This window comes from Leuresthes tenuis, unplaced genomic scaffold, assembly GCF_036924035.1.
Source record: "Leuresthes tenuis unplaced genomic scaffold, fLeuTen1.0.hap1 SCAF_5, whole genome shotgun sequence".
NCBI classification, from domain to species: domain Eukaryota; kingdom Metazoa; phylum Chordata; class Actinopteri; order Atheriniformes; family Atherinopsidae; genus Leuresthes; species Leuresthes tenuis.
In genome coordinates this window covers 10,429,986-10,446,597 of record NW_027325359.1, presented here as the reverse complement: position 1 = coordinate 10,446,597, position 16,612 = coordinate 10,429,986, and the positions used below count along the sequence as shown (strand labels likewise).

The 16,612-nt window shown below is 41.2% G+C and overlaps 3 protein-coding genes across 4 annotated transcripts; 2 read left to right on the top strand and 1 right to left on the bottom strand.

The window, feature by feature from the left end:
• The first annotated feature begins 479 nt into the window (after positions 1 to 479).
• On the top strand, positions 480 to 5,486 carry commd4 (COMM domain containing 4). The gene is made up of 8 exons (XM_072385907.1): positions 480 to 532; positions 815 to 886; positions 996 to 1,061; positions 1,159 to 1,198; positions 3,437 to 3,556; positions 4,608 to 4,688; positions 4,807 to 4,983; positions 5,092 to 5,486. Exons 1-8 carry the CDS (start codon positions 530 to 532, stop codon positions 5,130 to 5,132), a joined length of 600 nt encoding a protein of 199 aa, XP_072242008.1. The 5' UTR covers positions 480 to 529; the 3' UTR covers positions 5,133 to 5,486.
• Positions 5,487 to 5,579: 93 nt separating this feature from the next.
• On the top strand, positions 5,580 to 8,684 carry neil1 (nei-like DNA glycosylase 1). Its single transcript, XM_072385906.1, has 10 exons — positions 5,580 to 5,888; positions 6,335 to 6,813; positions 6,896 to 7,015; positions 7,410 to 7,518; positions 7,614 to 7,707; positions 7,789 to 7,910; positions 8,004 to 8,031; positions 8,117 to 8,187; positions 8,258 to 8,471; positions 8,572 to 8,684. The coding sequence occupies exons 2-10, from the start codon at positions 6,359 to 6,361 to the stop codon at positions 8,589 to 8,591; spliced, it is 1,233 nt and encodes a 410-aa protein (XP_072242007.1). The 5' UTR covers positions 5,580 to 5,888; positions 6,335 to 6,358; the 3' UTR covers positions 8,592 to 8,684.
• An 18-nt stretch (positions 8,685 to 8,702) lies between these two features.
• man2c1 (mannosidase, alpha, class 2C, member 1) lies at positions 8,703 to 16,017 on the bottom strand. 2 transcript variants are annotated; one of them, XM_072385904.1, is made up of 26 exons: positions 15,820 to 16,017; positions 15,245 to 15,370; positions 15,044 to 15,167; positions 14,880 to 14,950; positions 14,610 to 14,787; positions 14,339 to 14,528; positions 13,873 to 13,979; positions 13,676 to 13,786; positions 13,447 to 13,539; positions 13,217 to 13,333; positions 13,046 to 13,141; positions 12,335 to 12,480; positions 11,918 to 12,041; positions 11,299 to 11,420; positions 11,119 to 11,204; positions 10,901 to 11,047; positions 10,735 to 10,814; positions 10,558 to 10,652; positions 10,379 to 10,483; positions 10,119 to 10,275; positions 9,887 to 10,030; positions 9,650 to 9,759; positions 9,493 to 9,572; positions 9,245 to 9,387; positions 9,025 to 9,128; positions 8,703 to 8,934 (listed from the first exon to the last, which is right to left on the bottom strand). In XM_072385904.1, exons 1-26 carry the CDS (start codon positions 15,918 to 15,920, stop codon positions 8,823 to 8,825), a joined length of 3,069 nt encoding a protein of 1,022 aa, XP_072242005.1. In that variant the 5' UTR covers positions 15,921 to 16,017; the 3' UTR covers positions 8,703 to 8,822. The 2 variants fall into 2 exon arrangements, with proteins under 2 accessions (XP_072242005.1, XP_072242006.1); XM_072385905.1 differs by having other exon boundaries at positions 10,907 to 11,047.
• Between the last annotated feature and the right edge of the window lie 595 nt (positions 16,018 to 16,612).

Here is a 16,612-nt window from a genome sequence, read left to right as displayed (position 1 = left end):
TGGCCTCACTTGATACGAGTTCATCCACAGGCAGATTTAACTTTTACAGAGTTTTTGCTTTCGTCAGAATTAATCACCAAATGCTGAGAGAGAAGGCAGAATGCAAATACCCTGCAGCCCAAGGACTCAGGTGTCAAACATTTAAAATAGACTGAGAATGATTTTAAAAGAAGATAGGTAAAATGGTCATGAAGGGACTAAAATTCATGATATGATGTTCAAAATGACAAAACTGACACTAAGATGATGCAAAATTACTATAAAGACACAGAACTCCTGCGAGGACATACAACCGAGCGTGATGCAAGTGATCAAGTTCAGACGTAAAGTGGAAAATTTCAAGATCAAGTTTTCCTCAAGTAAATCTGCGAAATGTTAACAAACAACACCACAAATCATTAAGCCAGTTCGTTTTGCTGCATCAGGACCGTCACATGTCCAAGCTGAAACGTCCCGCCCTCTTTTCACATCCCGTCCAATCAGATGCGAGAAAAGAGACGAGTCTTCCTGTCTTCTTTTTCTGACAACCATGGTAAACACGCTCATAATTCTCATTTTGCTTCTGATATTTCGTTTAGTTGTGATCAACTCGGTTTAGCTTACAACATATTTGCATTATTTATGTATGCGCTAAGCTGTAATTTAACTGAACAATGTCGTTGTTCAGGTGTTGCTTCCACCTAGCTAGCATGTAAAGCTAATAGTCTTTAATGACGAGCAGTTATTGTCAACGACTGTGTGACTGCAGTGACTCCTGTTTCTGTGTAGTTTTTACTCTTTTTTTTTAACTTATGCGATCCTCTCTGTGCTACAGCGGTTCCGTTTCTGTGGAGATTTGGACTGCCCTGACTGGGTACTAGCCGAAATGAGCACATTAGCAAAAGTTGTAAGTACAGATGCCCCCTAGATGACCACAGAACAGTTCTGAGTTTGTAGTGTCCATTTACTTGTGTTTTGATATTGTTGAGTTTGTTTTCTGCCTCACTGATTAACAGTCAAGTGTCAAGATGAAACTGCTCTGTGCTCAAGTGTTGAGGGACTTACTTGGAGAAGGTATTGATGTAAGTAGCTAGAGATAATTGAATATAATCCTACGATTTGAACCACATGTTGTGCGCATACACAGATCAATGATGTCCTCTGTCTCCCTTCTTCTAGTATGACAAAGTTGCCAAGCTGACAGCAGATGCAAAATTTGGTAAGCGTCCCTTCCTCTGGTACTCTTGACTCTTAATCTTTGCAATTCAATTAATTTAAATTCAGTTTTATTTATATAGCAACAATTCACAAGAAAAGTCATCAGTGGGGTCTTTAAAGATGCAGTCCAGTCCAGTTCAGTTCAATTCAATTAAATTCACTAACATCCAAATGACTCCAGTTCACATTATGACAATTTGTAACAAGTTGACTAACTGGGGAAACCAACGGATTGCATCCCATCTTCTCTGCAATTCAATCTCCCACCCTGAGCGTGCACGAGGGGACAGTTCAGAGGAGAACCTGCAACGCAACATCTACATTTAAGCCTCTAACACCGCTACCTGCAACCCTAAAACAACCCGTCCATCACAGTGTGTCCATCTTTATTGCAACTTGTGCATCTCTCCACAAAAAAAGTGACTGTTTCATGTAGTGCCTGCTTTGTTTGGTTTTGGTAGAGGTTCATGTTATATATATATATATATATATATATATATATATATATATATATATATATGGAGCCTATCCCAGCGGTCAGCAGGCGAAAGGCGGCGTCCACCCTGGACAGGTCACCAGTCCATCACAGGGCCACACAGACACAAATCAGACAAACAACCACACACATGCTCACACTCACTCCTAAGGACAATTTTAGAGTCACCAATTAACCTAACATACATGTTTTTGGACGGTGGGAGGAAGCCGGAGGAAGTCGGAGTACCCGGAGAGAACCCATGCATACATGGGGAGAACATGCAAACTCCACACAGAAAGTATATATATACCATATATATATATATATATATATACATATATATATATGTCTTATAGTATTTTGTTAAGTAAAAAGCAAAATAGATAACAATTTTATGCAAATTAAAGTCTTGCATTTTAAATCTTACTTTTGATGGAAGTTAGTAAACACTCTCAAGCGTTTGTAAAAGCCCCTTTGGCTATTTGGTTATTGTTTCTGATGTTTTATGGTGTAGCTGTGGATGTTTAAGAAGCAGTGACTGTTACAAAGAAGTCCTGGTTGTTACACAGCAGTTTGTCACATTACATAAGCTTACTGCATTATTCATGTGTAGAACCTTAATAAACAGTCCAACTAGTGATTGTCAAATCTGTCAAATAAATACAATAGGGGGAAAGGCACTGCAGAATATTTGTATTGTAGAAGAGCGAGTACATTAAACTGTAAAGAAGAGCATTCCTACACTGTCATTAGATTTGGTTGATTTACAACCCCATTTTGATAGATAATTAATTTGCCGTGTAAAATGTAAATAAAAGCTAGATGTAATGATTTGTTTGTAACGAAAAACCAAGGTCAGTAATAGGACTGAGTGTATAAAGAGAGGCAATGATTGGTATGGGTTTACTACACCTATTTCACAATATGTTTCTCAATGTAACACTGAAGAAGAATTTTACTGTTAATAACATTAAAATATTTTGATAGTCAAGGGAAAAACTGCACGCAACAGACCAGGCTGGAAAGTGGTATTGAATAGCTGTGATACTCTTGAAGACAAGACCTCGACCTGGGCTCTGGGACAAAAGCAAAACAAACAAACAAAAAACGCTGTAAATGGACATAGTTCGTAGTGGCATGCACAAATATGAGTTAAAACTCAACCACATGAAAAAAGAAAGAAATGAACTAAATCAGGACGTGCTGTTAAGATGAAATAAGACAACATGGAAAGCTGTTCTGTGGTCTGATGGATCAAACTTTAAATACTATGTGGAAGTCTCGTCATGTCCACTGGGTTTTAGAGGAGAAGGAGCATCGAAGTTTTTATTATCACACAGTTCAAATTAATGCTGAAATGATATATGCATGTCTTTAGCAACATTTGCTGACATCCAGATGTCGTCTTCTTCAGGGAAAAAACTAAACATCAATTCAAACTGATCTTTCTCCTCAGCAACGTGGCTTAAAACAGGGTTTTTTGTTTCTGTCCCAACCGTTTGAAGAACTTACCGGCTTCATTTTCAAATTTCAGCTATTTCTTTCATTTGACTTTTTCCTTCTTTCCTGGTTTCGGGTCAATAAAAGATCAAATCATTCGCAGATAAATGCATTTTATTTCTTTTTCCGTTTTATGCAAAAGTCGCTTTTTTTTTTCTCCCTTCCAAACAGTGTTGTTCTTTATACATAAACGCTGATGTGCTTGCGCTTATACCGTTCTGTCAAATGATCCGCTTCACTTTTCATTGATCCATCTTTCAGAGAGTGGAGACATCAAAGCGAGTGTGGCAGTGCTCAGCTTCATTTTGTCCAGTGCAGCGAAGCATGATGTCGACAGTGAGTCTTTGTCCAGTGAACTGCAGCAGCTTGGTCTGCCTAAAGGTTAGTTCTTATGGTTGTTTCTTTGGCTGTTTGTTGTAGAAAATGATGATCATGTTGCATGTGTAGTGTCTTGATACTCATCAGCTGTGTAGGGAGGAGGAGAGATAACAATAGTCTGAAATGAAACATCTTGAGAATAACAGGGAGGCTCAACAGATAAGTACGTACCATATCCAGGTGTTGTGCCTGATGATGGGAACATGCAGTATCTTCAAGGTCACCTGAAAAAAACAGGAAGGTTTTACCCTATTTAATGAGAGAAGCACTCCCAGTGAGGTAAAAGTTGTACGGACATTTGGGCTTTGAAGATCTTCCTGGACTCGATTCATCATTCTGTAATTCTGATGCAGACCTGGTTGGCAACAAAAGGTTTCTGTGTTCGACCACGTCTGTGTCAGCAGAGTTCTTCCTGTATCCTGTTTGAAGGCAACCACCCCCATACACCACGCATGATCAGCTGTTCTGTAGACACAGCCCTCTTTATATGCTCAATTTTTGTTACCAGAGCAAGAACAGGCTGTGTACTGCATTAAAAAAAAAAGAGGTGGAAAAATATCGTCCATCAGTCTGTCTGAAGTACTTCAGATATTCCACAGTTATGTTCTTGATCAATTTTGATTAGATGCTGTTGAGCAGACAAACAGGGCTCATGCAGGGAAACATATTGGCAAGATCTGCAATTTTTTTTCTTGCATTCCAAAAAGTGAGCTCAGGAAGGAATTTACTTCTAAGATGCATACAGATCATTCCTCTAGAGTCATTCTGTTAAAAAAAGAATCAGTTGGCGATCCGCGACTCTCAGCTGCCACTCAAAGAGAATGCGAACAACGTAGAGTGATGACGGTGCTGATGGAGAGGGTGAGTGTTGTGGTGCATTATGACTTTGGGCCATTAACGCGATGAAACGACCACACGGGAGAGTATGCCAGCTTAAGATTGAACTCTTTCTCTTGTGTTATTGTGCTGACTCAGTAACTGTGCTGATGATGTCTTAAGCCAATTTAGAAATGCTTGTCCGCTTTTTCTACATATAATGTTCCCTTTTCCATAGAACACACTACAGGGCTGTGCAAATCATATGAAGACAAGCACTCAGCACTTCAAGACAAACTCAGGGAGACCAGCCTGCGATGTAAGTATTTCTACTTGTCTTCCTCATGTGTTTTTGATGACAAGCGCTGTCTGCTTTAAAGTTGATGAACAAGTGCTGACTAAGCGTGCCCTTTGTTCTGGCTTGTAATGACTTTCAGTGGGACGACTGGACTCTGTGTCCTGGCGCATTGACTACACACTGAGTTCCAGTGAGCTGATGGAGGTGAATGAACCATTGATACAGCTTAAACTGCAGACACAAGGAGCAGAGTCAGGCTCCACAGAGACAACTGTTGTCTCTGTATCTGCTGACAAGTTCAGAGTCTTACTTGCTGGTTAGTACTTCCTCTAGGTCAATGTTTTCTGTTTTCTTTTTTTACAATTCACTTTTGTTTGGCCAGAATTGTGATTAGACGCTTATTTTTACTGCTGTGTTTTCACAGAGCTCAAACAGGCCCAGGCCATGATGAATGCACTACAGTGACACTTGAGGAGCCAGTTATTGGATAAAAATGATGCTGATGAACTGCCAAAAGTGCCATACCTATATCATGTACAGTATTAACTATTAGCTTGAATTTGGTATTCGCAAATGTTAAATAAAAAAGAAATCATTCCTTACTTGAATGTGTGGATGTTAGGTTGTATTTTTCTACGACATTAGTAAGAATTTGTGGAAATGTTTACAGGCTGTAGCATTGAACTAAAAGTACTGGATGGTTGATTTTTATAAAATGTTATTGTATGACTTGGATCGTTTTTCTCTTTGAATTATGTTGATAAATTATGTTTTCATCTACATATGCTCATAATAAAATATACACCACTTGTGTCTCCATACTGTTTCCGCAACGCCTACAATTCCCGTCATGCATCTGCGGGCTGATTTTTCTCCTTGTAACGCAAATACGATTCACCATCTGTGGGGCGTTTGCAAAGAAATGTCTGTTTAGGTTTGTCTGAAGCCGTTTCTGTGCAGTAGAAAACCTTAGCAAACTTTCGCATGTACGATGAGCGTCGTTTTGCACGCGAAGAGCGGATATCTCGCGACATTTTCAAACGACAGGCACACAGTGCTTGCGTAACATGTTCGGTAACGCACGCATGTTGTGAAAGCCGTCTCGTTTTTGCTGTTACCCAACGCGACAGCAGCATACAGATATATACATGAGTGTATATTTATAGCAGGTCTGCTGAGAAATAAGCTTAACTTTAGGCCGAGTTCTGTTTCCTAGTCTGGGTAAGTTTTGGCATCCCTAACTCAGTGCTGACAGAGCAGTGCATATTGGTACATTCTCATTTGTTATGGCGTGGGCATTGCACAAAAACAGTGTTATTATGTGGTCAGGTTGAGTAGAAGAAATACATTCTGTGCAACCTCGGTGTGTGGTTGTGTGATGGCCAATTCCAGATGTGAGACTGTTGTCCGTTGCAAAATCAGTGCATTAATCGAGCTGTATCGTACTATGTGGATGTTGTGTATTCAGGTGAAGCTGGTTGTAGAAGGTGCAATGCTTTGCCTGTGTCAGTCGTTCAAACACACACTCACCTCCAGTTGAAGAAAAAAAAATAAGTATTAATTTGCAGAATAATGCACACCATGTTTTTATGTTTGTATGATGTTAATCAGATCAGTGATGTTGTCCTGGATGTGATGTAATTACAAATGGGTTTTTTTCTGTGCAGCTGCAGCACAGCTTAATTCACAAAATGCCTGAGGGACCAGAGCTCCACCTGGCCAGCCTGTATGTGAATAAGATGTGTGGTGGAGTCGTGTTTAGTGGACCAGTGATAAAATCTGAAGTCAGCAAGAGTCCTGATGTGCCCTTCACCTGTGAGGCGTATCGCATCACAGCAACTTCCAGAGGGAAGGAAGTGAAACTTACACTGACGCCCATTAAGAGTGATGATGAAAAACGGAGGGCAAAGGCTGGAGAAGCGGAACAACCCATGGACATAGTCCTTCGCTTTGGGATGTCGGGTTATTTCCGTTTCACTGCAGAGGATGAGTTGCCCAAACATGCTCATCTGCGTTTTTATACCAAAGAGAAGCCCTGCAGAGTGCTGAGTTTTGTGGATGCACGCAGGTTTGGAAGCTGGCAGCCCAATGGGACGTGGCAGCCTGACCGAGGGCCCTGCATCATGTTCGAGTACAAAAGCTTCAGGTTTGTCAAGCCGAGTCTCACTTTTGACATCTGCACCACCAAAGCACTGCCTTGGCACTGATGAAGTCCAAACATTTTGCAGGGAGAATGTTCTGTCACACCTATCTGATCGGGCTTTTGACCGTCCTATCTGTGAAGTCCTGCTGAATCAAAAGTACTTCAATGGAATCGGGAACTACCTGAGGGCTGAAATCCTTTACAGGTGATGACATACTGAACAAATCTTTATCAGGGAATGCAGAGTTTAAGTTAAACCACTGTCTGGACTTTTTGACCTGTGGTAGACAGCGGTCTCGCTGGCTCAGTGGGATAATAACCGTACGGTAACTCAGGTCAGATGTTGCTCATTATACGAAGTGATTTTCTTGTAAAGCTTTTGTTGGAAGAATGAGGCTGACCTTGTTTAATGTGGCAGGAAATGAGCCAAACCAAGTTTCAATATTGTTCTTTCCCAGATATAACATGAATAGCTACGTTCATCCAATTTTTGTGGGAGGGCAAGATTATTATGCTTCTTTGAAAACAAAACTCTTTTTGTTCAGTAAAAGAATGGCCCTAAAGTGCTACAATTTATTTCCCTTCTCCCCCACCCCAAGGTTGAACATCCCACCCTTTGTGAATGCCCGGGATGTCCTTGAAGTTCTCGAGTCAGATGATTTACTGGAGAATGGGAAGCCTTTGAAAAATGAAATCGCAGACAAAAAGGTGAAAGAGCTGAGATCACAGAGATTTTTTTGATCACCTGCTGAAACCCAGACACTGTATTTTCTAACCATATATGCCTTTAATCCTCTGTGAAGACCTCAGAAAGAGCTAAAAAGAAAGGAGTGAAACAGGAGACGGGAGACCTCCTCAGGCTTTGTCATACAGTACCTCTTGAGGTTGTCAATCAAGGTGGGTTTGTATTTGTTTAATGTCCGCTCTAATCATGAAAAGGACGCAATACCTCAAGTTTATGACACATTTTTGTCTTAGGTGGTAAGGGATATGACCCAGAGAAGGCAGACTATTCATCATTTCAGGCATGGCTGCAGTGTTACTACGTGGATGGAATGAAATCTATTCGGGATCACAATGGCAGAACTATGTGGTTTAAAGTGAGTCATGGAAAATCACATATTAGAAATCTTTGCAAGAGAATTTCCTCTGATACTAATACACATTGCTCTGTTTTTTTTTTTGTTTTAAAGGGAGACCCTGGCCCAATGGCACCCAAAGGTTTGTAATCAACTTGCATGATGGCGAGCACTTCAGCTAAAGTTTACAGAAGAATCTGACTTTACAATCTTTTTTTATTTTTAAGATTCAAAGTCACCCAAGGCGAAAAAGAGAATAAAGAAAGAAGACGACCACGATTACACAGACAAGAAAAAGGTGAAACTCCCTTCTGTACTGCCCACATGTGAACTTTGCATCTGTAACTCTAACACTAGTTTGACTTTAGGTGGCCAGACGTCAGTCTGACAGCACAAAAAAGAAAAAGGCGGTCAAACAGGAAGGTCTGACCAAAACCCCAAAGAAAGAAAAAAAATTACATCCGAAGGAAGCTGTATCAAAGGGTGGTAACACTAAAAAGTCTAAGGAAGTACACATCCTGCAGCGTGAAACAAGATCAAGTTCACGTCAGAGGAAAGACGAAAGTGCAGAGCCAACTGCAGGTAAACTGTCCAGTTTCTTTCTTAACTCACACAATTAGAAAAAGAGTTTTTTTTCAAGTGAGTCAGAATTTCACAGAAGTCACATTTGTTATTGTTGCAGGACGCCAGAGAAAAAAATAGGAGCGTGACCAGAAAGGAAAACTAGTAAAATCCAAGGGGCACCTCCACTGTTCGGGACATGTTTATACTTTGCTAAATGTTTTTAAATAAAGCAGTCTTTTTAGAAAAGTCTATCGTACAAATATGTTTATTGATTTAATGCAAAGGGATCACATTATTTTGGTCGTCTCCGACTATGGTACATATTAGTATACCAAAAGGCAACTAAATGACATCAAATGATGTATGAAATCACAAAATAAGCAGAAGTGTCACAATTTGAAAGGGTTTGAAGCTCAGAATTATTCCCTCAGACGTTATGTGTGCAGGCTGGGTGGGGTCTCGCCTTTCCAAGAGATCACAACTGAAAGGGAAACAAGTTTTTTCTTTCTTAGAGAACAAAGAAAAAGAATAGGAAATCATACAGGACCTCAATAAAAATAGAAGCACTTACTGCCAGGCTTCCCGGACTGAAAGGGCGGGGCGCAATGTTGCCTTCACGCTGCTCCCATATGACTCATAGAGGCGCACCACAAGGGTCCCCTTTCCGTCCTCAGCCTATTTTGGTAAATAATAGAAGCAATAAAGAAAAAAAAAGTAGTTACAACTAATTTGCATTCAATAGCAGCTTTGTTTAATTTCTTTAGGGTTGAGCTTAGTGTGTGATGCGATACCTGTTTAATGGTCTCGAGTATGATGGATTCAGTGCTGACAGAGAAGGCACTCCAGGGTACAGAGTCAGGACTGCACTGGATCAACCTCAGAGGGAAATTCAGGTTGTATGCACACTGGATGACAGAGGCATCTTGGAAGGATCCTGTACAAAAGATATTATCATCACTTCCGTGTGTGTTTATTGAGTATCATTGGTTTATTGATACCATTGGTATCAGAAAACACCAAAAAGACGAGTAAAACATACTCGCGTGTGGCATGATGGCATAGGTGAACTGATGAGTCCCCATGTCTGCAGTGGGATCTGGTGCCTTAGGTGCTCTCAGTCTGAGAAAAAGACATTTACACTTAGATGACAGCACTTCAAATTTGGTGCAGCTGTGTATGAACAGTGCAAACCTTACAGCGACAGGGTCATTGTGTTCTTGTGGATGGAATAACCGTATTTGCAGTCGTTCAGGAGTGCAACTCCAAAGTTGTGCTCTGACAAGTCTGCCCATTTGTGACCCCAAACCTGTGAAAAGGAAGCAAAATTTTAAAAAATGGCAAACACAAAAGATGTCAACAGTCACACTTGAGTTGGCGACACTGACAGGAGACATACTCGCGAGGTTCTTGCACAGTACGATGAAGTGTCATACCTCAAATCTGGCCCAGTCCCACGAAGTGTTCCAGTGTGTGGGTCTCTGCAGATGGCCAAACTGGATCTCATATGTAGCATTGGGGCTGCGTACTCGCACGGGAAATTCCACCTTGAGAAACTTGTGCGACTCGGCCCACTGAACCTGAAACCGGAAGACGCGATGTGTTTTCTTTAATGTTTAATCTGTTGGCTTTCTAAAGAATCATTTTGTATACCAGACTTCAGTGTACCTTTGTGTTGAACTTGATGTAGGGACACACAGCATCCATGACAATCTCCTGTGTGATGGTGCTTTTGTCGCTGATCCTGAGAGTAAAGCCCACACTGCCGCGAAGCCCCCCAGCGGACACCACATGAACAGGCTGCACCACATCCAGAATCGGTTTCCTGCAGTGGAAGTTTTGCACTTGATTTAATGACATTTATTCTTATAAATTTCTTCCATAAAAAAAAAGATACTTTGCAATGACAAAACTGTAATGACTGAGACCTTGTCTGAAGATGGTAGTCCATTACATCCCAAGCATCCCAGTACAGGGGGACATCATCAAATATGACAAACTGGTTTCCAACACAGCCGTCAGAGATTGCCTCTCTGAAACAAGCAGAGTGCATTATTGCATATGTGACAACTGACAACACATGTGTTAGTGTGTGGTCTTAAAATACCTGTTTGCACCAATCAAATGCAGTGATGCCAAGGTGCCATCTTTGTTTATGACCGTCTGTAAAATCCCATTCTCCATAACGACAGTGCCGTCAGACTATATTATAACACATCACCTAGTTAGACACGTTAGACGGTGACAGATCTAGTTGAAACATGTCTTTATGTAGTGTGCATACCTGGAGAGTGACGGAGACTGGAGTCTCAGGCTGTGTGTCTTTGACAGGAGACACACCAACACTGGGAGCCCTCACCAGAGCTGAAGAGCAAGATACCAGAGAGCAACTGCATGTTAACTTGTATGTTAGAGGGCCACAGCGTATTTATTCTAAATATCCAACATACACAAACCGAGTTTGTCAGAGCCATCTGAAATCTGGATGACCTCGTGGCGCTCCCATGGCAAAGAGTTGAACACGCCGACTGAGCTACCCTTTGACCCCAACGCTTCACAAGCTTCACGCAGAAGAGCAGCACCATCACGGCGGATATCTAAGATAGGGGGAGTGAGAGTTAAAAAATAAGCATGGCTCTTGTAGGAACTGCTCTGATGAAGACTGTACCTTCATAATATTTAAGAGCATCCTCCACAACCATTCCTATGCAGCTGCCAGGAATCACATCATGGAACTGGTTCAGAAGAAGCAGCCTGTCCGAGAAATAAATCAAAGAAACCAATTTCAAACTGAACAAACTGTAAAGAGTCACTTAAGTCATTCGATTCTTTTCTGAGGTGACTGAACCTCCAGAGACGCTGCAGTTTTTCCTGAGGATACTGAAATGCCCTGTCTCGGGAAAAGGCCAAGCTGCTGGCTATCTCGACATCATGAAGCAGAGTCTCACACTGGCGGTTTTCTCGTTTAATCTGCAAATGAAAAAAAGAAATGTGAAAAATGTGACCTAAAACTAAAGGGCATTTTAATGTATTGAATTAATTGTAACTTGTTTGTTGTCATGTAAAGGTCTATGTCATTTCTTGATGCTAAATATACCTATTCCCTCTTTTAAGTCAGCGGTAATCTTACCGCTGTGTCGCATCACCTCCTCTGCTAACAAAACTCCATGAAGGTTTTGAAATTAAGAAGATCAATTTTTGTGGCTCTGGAAGCAAACTGTCTCCAATCCTTGCTTGAAACTAAATTTGAGATGCTCAGCAGTTCATTGTACCCATACCATGTAACTAGCTGACCTTTGAACTATCTGCTGGTTGAATGTATAGACTTTTATTCCTCTGCTAAGCCGAGAGCTGAGGTAAGAGACGGTTGACATATGTCTGTGTATCGGCAACATTTTGCAAAACTAACAAGCTGAAATTCACAGAACTTGGTTGTTTAGGTTGAGCTCTGAGTGCACTTGTTCTACCTGTGCCTGTGTGGTGTACGTGCCATTGTGCAACTCAAGGAAAAGCTCTCCAGTCCAAGTGCAGAGCAGGGCTGAGTCAGCCTGAAGCTGTGAGAAAAGCTTTTCGGGACTAGACATCTCGACCCTGAGAAAAAAAAAAGTGGAGATGGAAGTGAGTAATGATGTCGCCGGTGGCTCCTTTGTTATTTATTCTGACTAAAACATGACTAGATTTACTGACATTGTGATCATACTGATGTCATTGCAGTATTTTCTCAACCTGAAAAATATTCTGCACACATGCTGACACCTCCCTTTAAAACCTCACCACAGAAACAACACGAGGCATTAAAAGTGAATCAAAGTGGGAAGTGTTTCCTGCCGAGAGTGGGCGCAGTGTTTGTTACTGACGAACACAGATGTGGGACAGCAACTAACCTGGGAAGTCCATCTGTGTCCTGGATCAGGCGTAGTCTGTCCAGCATCAGCTGCGTGGGTCCCCCGCCACCATCACCAAAACCAAACAATGCTGCACTGTGATTGGCTCTGCCTTTGTCTTTGTTATTCTTCACCGTTTTTACCAGCTGTGGGCAGTGGAAAACAGAAACAAAGGGAGGATTGTAAGCTTACTCTTCACAGACACAACATTCAAAATGTCACGTATGCAGGGTGCGATTTGCCGGTTGGGATGGGGGGGTATCGCCAACTTAATAAGGTTCCTGTCTGCGTCATCCGCGCCAAAACAAAAGCTTAAATCAAATGGAAAAAAATGAAAAGAATCCAAAGCAGCATATTGTCATATTTTACAAGACCACAACAAAAAATATGTTTTCATAGTCTGACCTATAGTCTATCAGATTAACCATTAAAAACAACAACTTGACAGCACACTGTGTTATTTCATGTTTTCTGGTGAACTGATATCGGGAAAGAATTCAAATTTTATTTTTATTTCGCAAATTTAAAAACAATACATTGAGAAAATATTTCTGCCTACGTTATGTAGCCTAAGTGGAAGGTTTATCTACACAAGAATCAACAGTTTTCACACTGTTGTGTGGTCATTTTATTGAATAAAATGTTTCTCAAAACTAACCCCCCCCTATTTTTTTTCACAAATCGCACGTACGTAATGTCAGTTCAACTCACGTCTTCTATCTTGCCCTTCATCTCATAAGAATTTCCAGGTGGGAAGTGAGTTAAAACCTTGGAGCCGTCCAGACCTTCCCAGAAAAATGTGTTGTGCTTAGAGAAAGACAAAGAAAGAAGGAATGAAAACGTTTTCAATGCTTTTACAGCTAATGTGTGGGATTTACTTACAGGAAAGGTATTAACCAAATTCCAGCTGAGCTTCTGAGTCAAAAAATTGGAAATGCCACACCCCTGCATTATTTGAGGAAGCTGAGCAGAGTAGCCAAACGTGTCTGGAAGCCAGAACTGAAGACCACAAAGGAAATATTTCCATTTACTTTCATATACAGAGCTGTATCAAATGTAGCTGAGATTTCATCTCGATGCAATAGCAGATTAAGCAGACATGCTTTACGGACCTCTTTGCAGTACATTCCAAACTCTTGGTTAAAGAAGTGCTGGCCCTCCAGGAACTGCCTGATCATGGACTCGCCTGAAGGCAGATTGCCATCCTAAAAAGCAAATATGCCGTTACTCCACCATGTCTTAGAGCATTAGCTGCATAAAGAAGTCTGATTATCAGTAGGCCCAATGATGCAATTACATTAGTAATACATAAGTGCTATTGATTTTTAGGATAAGATTTACCATTTCCACCCAAGTTCCTCCGACTGGAATGAACTGGCCTTTCTTCACGTACTGCTGAATCTTGGAGAAGAGTCCTGGATACCAGCTCTTCACCCATTGGAACTGCTGGGCCTGAAGCGAAACACAAAGGGTCAAAACTGGACCGGACTACTGAGATTAGTTGAGTTTAAAGTGAAACACTGTTGGTATGGAATAACCTGAGAGCAAGTGAAGACAAACTCAGGATTCCTCTCCATTAAACTGATCACCGTCACCCAACTGCGGCCACATTTGCGAATGGTCTCTTCGTAGGGCCACAGCCAGGCTGTGGAGAAAAAAAAATTTAAAATTTAAAAAATGTCACGATGCCACAAGATAGTGGTCATTGATTCAGGTTTTGGAGGGAAATATGCTGCCATCAAGATGGCATCTTTATCAGTCAGTGATGCCGTCTTTTCTTTGTATCAATTTTTATTCTGCAAATATTCTGCATTTTGCACACATTTTTTTTTAATGACATCTTACACAGGGTTGTAACTAAGCTAATGACTTAGCTTAAAAGAATTCACATCAGTAACAACAGTTTTCAAGAACAAAGAAATAAAAAGCAAATTCCACCAGACTTTCAGTCCCAGTTGGCTCGACTGTGACAGTAGTAATAAAACTAAAACAAAAAACGGAGACCTGAGTCTATGTGGCAGTGACCCATTGCATGGACAGTGTGCTGGCTTTCCCCGTTCCGCTGGCTGAAGAACTTGTGAGCCAAACTGCGTGCTTTGGAGAAAGAGCTGGGATCAGCCGGGTCACAGAGGTTCACCATCTCATTGACAGTGAAGAGCGCCTGGTACCCTCGTTGCTCTCCCTCGCCAAGTTCCTGTGGAGGAAGAGAGTGGGACCACATACTTGCTTTTCTTTCCTCAAAACAATCTTTATGCATGGTTATGGATGAAAATACCTTAACGATGTCAACAAGCATCTCAAAATCAGTCAGCAGCTCTCTGACATTCCTGTTGATTACCACCAGCTCCGCTCTCTGTACAGAAAACTTCCTGTTTGGGTCTGGAGCTGCAATCATGGACCCCTGACCAGCTCCAAAAAGTCCATTACAAGCCATTTCCACATAAAGTGTTACACTGAAGAGTGAGAAAAATATATCAAGAAAATCTGTTCAGTAGGTCTAAATGGTTATAGATGGAGTATTAAACTCATATTTGAATTAACCTACCTGTGGGGCTCTTTATCTTTTAGACAATCAGACAAGATATAACTTGTCTTTTCACCTTCCTTGGTCAGGCCCTGCAAGTAAAAACGTCATGTTACACATGTGATTCAAGCACATTTTTTCACATTAATAGCATCTGATGCAATAGATAAGTGCTGCAACATTGCCTGAACTGGCTGTCCATCTCTCCAAACCATAGCCTCCCCGTCGGATTCCCATAGAAGATGAACCTCTTTCCCTCTCCAGGACTCAGGGATTGTCAGGGTCACTTTAAACCAGCAAGTCCACCACCTTCAACAAGCATCAAGCTTGGGGTTAGTCTCAGGATTTGAGAGAATAAAAGATTTGAGTGTGAAATGATCACTCACGTTGGCCCAAAGGTATCGCCAACTTTATAAGGTGCAAAGTTCTGCTTGGAGGCTTCATCAAATGTGATTCTTTTAGGGGAAAGGAAGGAGGCCAGGCTTTCCAGCGGGCAAGAGTCTCCATACAGCCTGCAACGACCACTTGTTTAAAATGTGAGGCAATAGTTTACAGTATTGAAATCAAAATCACGAATAACAATCTAAATTTGCCTCACATAGTTTTGAAATAACTTTTATGGGATCTATTGAGGAAAACTCTATTCCACAAAGACAATTCACATAGTCTGGGAGCTTCTGGTCAGGTCAAGGTGCTATTTGCAACTACATTTAGACTATGTGAGGCTCCCAGGAAGTTATTTTGAAAATCAATAGTACGAGCTTGTTAGAGGAGATTAAGACCTCGACCTCTAGGAGGCTACAATGGAAACTGCATTACAAAATGTCAGTGAAACCTTAGACAACGGGTCAGAATGAAGTTCCTACACAATTATCCATGCGTATTTATATGTTTTTCATTGTACCACTGAAGACTGAACATCCCTACAGGTGATTTGCAGTCACTGTAAAATAAGCCTTACCGTCCTCTCAGATTACAGTCTGTGAAATAAACATCAGAGATGAACTTCTCCGCTCTTTCGAGGAGGGTGCGTCTGTGCTTCAGCACAGGCTTGTGATACATCACGAAACCAACACAATAACACTTGCGGCTCTCAGCAGCACAGTGCACAAAAGTGGGACACAAGAACCGTGGACGATACACGCAAAAGCTTTCTGCAAGACCCGGAAGTAAAAGAGTTTTGCGTTTAAAGAATTCAGCCACTAGATGGCAGTCATGTTCAACAAGTGTACGTACTTATAACTGTGAGCTGTGAAAGTAGTTTTCGCTTTTTTATGTGAGTGAGTGAAAACATATTTAAGATATGACACACTGAAGAAATGAGGACCTGATTAGTTGTGCTTTGCTTTTAAGGAATCAGTCTTTATTATTAAACCATATTGCTGAGGATCTACAGTCTAACTAATAGGAGAAAATGCTACAGAAACACAGGCTGTTTTCGAAAGCATGTCACAGTTTTAATTTTTGACAGCTGTTATTTACAATTATTGTACACAAGGGAAAAGCTTTAGACAACCAGCGCACAAATAATACAAGTCATGAATATATTCTGACACATGCCATGACACATTTTTTTTCCAGAAAAAACATGGCAACGGGAAGTCACCACTGATATTTGACCACAAGCAGAGATGAGCAGGCAAAATGTGTGTTGAAGAACTGGTGAATAACACTACACTGCACATGGCTGTGCGCACTACATATATTCAACTGTGGTGAAACGGTTACCTCATGATGATTTGACCCCTTTGTGC